Source organism: Mandrillus leucophaeus, unplaced genomic scaffold (genome assembly GCF_000951045.1).
Source record: "Mandrillus leucophaeus isolate KB7577 unplaced genomic scaffold, Mleu.le_1.0 Scaffold54, whole genome shotgun sequence".
In the NCBI taxonomy this organism is placed as follows: domain Eukaryota; kingdom Metazoa; phylum Chordata; class Mammalia; order Primates; family Cercopithecidae; genus Mandrillus; species Mandrillus leucophaeus.
The window spans coordinates 114,412-119,820 of record NW_012105808.1 but is presented as its reverse complement, the minus strand read 5'-3'; the positions used below and the strand labels follow the sequence as shown (position 1 = coordinate 119,820).

General features: G+C 62.5%; 1 protein-coding gene and 1 pseudogene across 2 annotated transcripts in view; both read right to left on the bottom strand.

The window, feature by feature from the left end:
* HMHA1 (histocompatibility (minor) HA-1) overlaps positions 1-2,984 on the bottom strand; it is a 24,152-nt gene extending 21,168 nt beyond the window's left edge. The window contains exons 1-2 of the mRNA XM_011997460.1: positions 2,812-2,984; positions 1,748-2,078 (exon numbers count right to left, since the gene is read on the bottom strand). Coding sequence (XP_011852850.1) covers positions 1,748-2,078; positions 2,812-2,913 — 433 coding nt within the window. The 5' untranslated portion in view covers positions 2,914-2,984. The remainder of the gene's footprint in view (positions 1-1,747; positions 2,079-2,811) is intronic.
* A 1,930-nt stretch (positions 2,985-4,914) lies between these two features.
* The window catches only part of LOC105551980, a 4,127-nt pseudogene continuing 3,632 nt past the window's right edge, over positions 4,915-5,409 (bottom strand). The window contains exons 6-7 of the transcript XR_001007929.1: positions 5,316-5,409; positions 4,915-5,217 (exon numbers count right to left, since the gene is read on the bottom strand). The exon at positions 5,316-5,409 is cut by the window's right edge and continues 6 nt beyond it. The product of XR_001007929.1 is annotated as an ATP-binding cassette sub-family A member 7-like (transcript). The remainder of the gene's footprint in view (positions 5,218-5,315) is intronic.

Sequence of the window (5,409 nt, the reverse complement as noted above, 5' to 3'; positions counted from 1 at the left end):
AGCCGGGCACGGTGGCACTCGCCTGTAATCCCAGCTACTCGGGAGGCTGAGGCAGAAGAATCACTTGAACCCAGGAGGTGGAGGTTGCATTGAGCTGAGATCTCACCACTGCACTCCAGCCTGGGTGACAAAGTGAGACTCTGTCTCACCACAAAAAAAAAAAAAAAAATCCAGGCACGGTGGCTCATGCCTGCTGTAATCCCAGCATTCTGGGAGGCTGAGGCGGGCGGATCATGAGGTCAGGAGTTAGAGACCAATCTGGCCAATATGGTGAAACCCCATCTCTACTAAAAATACAAAAATTAGCTGGGTGTGGTGGCGCACACCTGTTGCCCCAGCTACTTGGGATCCTGAGGCAGAAGAGTCACTTGAACCCAGGAGGCAGAGGTTGCAGTGAGCCAAGATAACGCCACTGCACTCCAGCCTGGGCAACAGAGTAAGACTCCATCTCACCATCTCAAAAACAATAAAATAAAATAAGCCAGGTACAGTGGCTCATGCCTGTAGTCTCAAGTACTCAGGAGGCAGAGGTGGGAGGTTGGCTTGAACCCAGGAGTTCGAGGCTACAGTGAGCCTCGACCACACCACTGCACTCCAGCCTGGGCAACAGAGCAAGACCCTGTATCTATCAATCAATCAATCAATCAATCAATCAATAGAAAAGAAAAGAAAAAAAGAAAGTGTCCCACCCTGGCTGGCCCAGTTCGGACCTCCTGCAGGAGCCTGGGAGCTGAGCCCCGCCCAGGCCAGGCCTCCAAGGAAGCGCCAGGATCGGAAAGGAACCGAGATTAGGGTTTCCCCAGGAAACCAGCCTAGTCCCCGCCCATGGGACCAGATAACCCAGGGGCTCCCACTCCTCCCAGTGGGGACCGGGCCTTCCCCAACTAGCGCCCTGAAGGTGCAGAGGCCACTCCAACACTTGAGGTCCAGTCCTGGCTCTGCCCTGCACTGGCTGGGTGAGCCGGGGGTGAGGGCCTCACTAGAGACTCAGTTTCGTCATCTGTAAAATGGGCGCCTGCCTGGAGCAGATCAGAGCGCCTGGCATGACCCTTGCACTGTGGTTTCTAGGAGGAGCCGGGAGCTGAAGGCAGCACATGAGGTGCCCGCCTGGGCTGCCAGGGACAAACAGGAAGCAGATGAAAATAACTCGGCAGGAAGCAGCGCTGTCAGCGGCCGCGTGGAGGAGAAAACGGAACTGCCGGCCTGCAGGCCTCTGGGTCCCAGCACCTCCAGCCGCCTGATGCCCCCATCCTACCCCTCGCTGTGCCTCCTGAATCTCTTTCCATCCAGACCTCAGCCAACCCCCAGTTTGCTTCATTCCAAGACACAGATCTGCCCCCATCTGTCCTGTGCTCTAACACCTTCTATAGCTCCCCATTGCCCTTCTGCCTGGCCTTGTCATGCCTTCATCCTACACCAGCGGCACCCCACACCTTGGCCTCCAAATGCATTCTCTGTTTCCATGTTTCTGAGCCCATGCATGGGACATTTCCTCTGCCTTTCCCTCCTAATTGCCATCAGATCCTTTAAAATAAATAAATAAATTGGGCACCCTCCTGAGCCAGTGTACACTCAGAGACTCCCCCCACCAAACTCCTACACATCCCTCAAAGCCTTAGCTGTCATGGCCTCTTCCACATAGCCCTCCCTGCCATTCCCTTCTGAGCCTCCCCAAGTCCCTCCTTCCATCCTCCCTTGGGTCTGGCTCTGTCTTCCACCCTGGCCTCCGTGTCCCCATGGCTCTCACCGTCATGCAACACACACTCCTTAAGTTTCTCAAGGCCCTCAGCGAAGCGGGCCACGTCGGCCAGCAGATGGGAGATGTCCTCGACGCCGTCTGGGCCGGCGCCCTCGGTAGGCTGCTCGCCCGGGCTGGCAGCTGTCAGCGGGCTCCGGTGGCTCCGGCCCAGTGTCCAGGAGGCGGCACCCGACAGCGGGAAACCAGCCGCACTGGCGTGGCGGCTCAGGCTGGTAGGCCGCTTGAGGGTGCCTGTGGCCTTGGTGCTGGAGGACCCAGCAGATGGCTCCAGGCTTGGTCCAGGGAACACGGCATCAACTCCATCCTTCCTGGGCAGCTCCTTGGATAGGTCCAAGGGGAGCTCGTTAAACGGATTTTCCGGCCTGGACACTGCCTCAGTTTCCCCAGAAATTAAATGGGGCTGTGGAGGGCCATCGTCACCCTGACCCCATAGGGGTCAAAGGCTAGAGGTCACAGGGCCGAGATTTGGTAGCGTACCCCCCCCCACCTGTTACCCAACATCCTCTTCCCTAGAGCTTTCACAAACAACGGTCCCTACCCAAACCACAGCCGGGGCGGGGCCTGCGGGGAGGCGCGGGAGGGGGGTCCCCACTTCCTGGTGGGGGTGGGGAGGGTCCTCAACCCTTCAAGCCCCCCTCAGGCTCCTACAACGCAGCTACTTTAAGTGAAGACACTTCTATGTCTGTACCCCTAAAGGTCCATAGACCCCCAGAGCCTATGGACAGCCCCAGGCCTGTAGACATCCCAGATCCCTCCAGCTTTGTAGACCCCCAGCTTTGCAGACACCCCAGGTCTGGAGACACTCCCCAGCCCTTGAACCTGGTGGATCCCTTTAGAGGATCTGCTGCCCGGTCAAACATCAACCCAATGGCCAGGCCACAGCCCTCCCATCTCAACGGCTCCCAGAGCCCCCAGATTGCCTAAGCCCCCAACCTGCAGCGGCCCAAACCCAACATTGTCCCAACTCGGCACCTTCCCTTCCTGCTCCCTGGGCCCCGCGGCCAGCCCTGGATGGAGTGGAGGGAGGCGGCCACCACTCCCAGGGTCCCTACCGTGAGCTGAATGCCGGGGTCCCGGCCTCTCTGCTGTGGCCCCCGCCGTCCCGCCCGGTAGGGGCTGTAACTGGCACGAGCCCCGAGCCGCCGCCCCAGCATAGGCCCCGAGTATACAGGGCGGGTCCCTGTCCCCCTGCGGCCGGTGTCAACTCCAGGTCTGCGCCCGGGCTCCACTCACCCCCGAGGGCTGCGGGCTGGGGCTTCCCGCGCGGTTCTTTTTCGAGATGGAAGGGGTTTTCATGAGATCTCGTTTCTTCCTGGAGAACATGATGGGGCCCAGGCTGGGAGCCCGAGGGGGCGGGCTGGTTCAGGCGGGCTGGGGGTCTCAGCGCTGCAGCTCCCGGCGCTGGCCGCTTCGGGACCACATTGTCGACGGCCACCCCCTCCCCAGCTGTCAGGCCCACGTGACAGGCCCGGCCGTCACTGGCGGGCCCTCCCCCCAACAGGAAAAGGCTTCGGGGAGGCGGCGACGCGGCCTCGCCCCCGACCCTTCCCGGCCTCAGCCTGCAGCTCTGCGGAGTGGGCGCGAAGGTGAGGTCGCAGGCCCCGCCCCCAGCCCCGGGCCGCGCCCCCCGCTTCCGCTTTCGGGAGCTCAGAGCCGCGCGGCTCGCGGGGTGGGACGCGGAGCCCCTGCCTGACGCTGTGGCCCTCGGCGGGCACAGGGCGGCCGCCTGCAGGGCGCTGACCCTCACTCCCGGACGCGACTGGGCGTGCACAGACACGTGTGCACGATGACACGCAGAGACCCGGACCTCCACACGCACTCAGACGCCACCAAGCTCCTGGAGCCTCGCCCTCAGACCCCAGACACACGCACAGGGCGAAGCTGCGCCCCTACAGCCCCCTTTTCCCTGAAGGCAAGCCCCCGCTCCACCTCCTCCCCTGCAGACCCTAGGGTGTGGCCGGGCCCCAGCAGGGCAGGGCAGAGTAGGGTCACCCCCATCACCTGCCCTGCAGCCCCGGGAGGTGGGCCAGGTCGAGGACAGGTGGGGAAACTGAGGCCCAGAACCGAAGCCCTGGGTGCAAAGACTTCCAGGAAGAGTCAGAACAGTTCACCCGGCCCTGTCCTTGTGGGCCCCGGCGTCCACCCGCTCCTAGGCTGCCTGCACAGGGGTTCCCAAGCTGTAGTGTGGACCCCACCATCGTCAGAATATGCTGAGGACACCTGGTTACCTCTCAGCAGCCCTGAGGGCCGTATCATGTTGCCCCAGATCTCAGCACTGCCCTTAGCTAAGGTCCCCAGCCCCGCCTCCCTTGCTGCATTCCAGTGGCTCCGGACCACCGGACGTGCTGGGCAGCAGGACGCAGGCACCCGTTGCTGATAACAGCCTGAGGCAGCATTGGCCAAGAGCTGGGGCATCTGCAGGCATACAGATCCCAGCCTCCTACCTTCCCCCAACCCCCATCCCCCAGTGTGAACTCTCTCCCCTCCCCAAGTCTCCCTGCTGTCCCCTTCCACAACCCCACTCCCAATCCCAAAACCCCAACCTCTTTCCCAAACCCCATTCCCACCTACCTCGGGTGGGAGGGGCAGATCTCTGGGGCACAGGACATGAAGGCCACGGCCACTTGCTCCAAGTCCGGCTCTCCAGGCCGGGGTCCAAGTGCAAACCCAGCCTAGCAGACCCTTGAGAACTCTTTGCCCCCGACTCATGGCTCTGAGGGCTGGGATCAGGGGGTGAGGGTCAGCTGAATGTCGGACGGGCTTCTGGTCCGGCCAGGAGGCGTGTGCTCCGGGACAGTGGGCTCCTCTAAGCTTCCCAGGACATTCCTGAGCCCTGACCTCATCCCCACTTCATGGCCAGGCACTTACAGGTACCGCCCTTAGGCGCCAGCCCCACGTGGGCATGCAAGGACCTGGGGATGGTGACCAGGCCCTTATGAGACCCGCACTCGCACCCCCAACTCCTGGGCTGGCCACAGAGGCATTTACAGCTGGGGTCCATCAGCTGTCGACACACTCACACCTGTGTCCTACGAATCGCCACTTGGCCTATACGGGCACACTCAGCTTGCAAGGGGCCAGCCATATCCACACACATGTGCAGGCAGCTGTGTGGACAGGTGTGCAGCCTGGCGCAAGAACACACATGCACATGGTTTCACCACCACCGCTTCTCTCCAGCCTTCTCTTTATTTTCTCCAGGGCACCAGCCCCTCTGCCAGCCTAAGTCCAGGGCGCCTGGGCACTCTACCCTGCCCTTGCCATTCCCAGGGCCTCCCCGCGGCCCTGCAGGGGAGGGAGGCTCAGAGCACAGTCTCCTCAGTGCTAGTGTCATCGAGAAACTGGCTGATGCGTTTGGGGCGCTGCAGGCCTGGCGCGGGGTCCACTCCCGCTCCTGCCTCCTTGTGCTCCTCCGCGTCCTCGTCCTTGCCCTGGTCCTCGGAGAAGTACAAGAATACCTGGCGGTGGGCGGCCCAGAGGGGACAAGAGGGGCGGTCAGCCCACAGGCCTGGCCCCCAGCCTGCCTCCCCCAGCCCGACCCCGGCGCCGTGATCACCTCCTCCAGCATCGTCTGGCTCACAGAAAAGTCCTCCACCCCGTGCTCTGCGCCGTGCACCGCCAGCACTCCAAAGACGCGCGCCAGGGCGCAG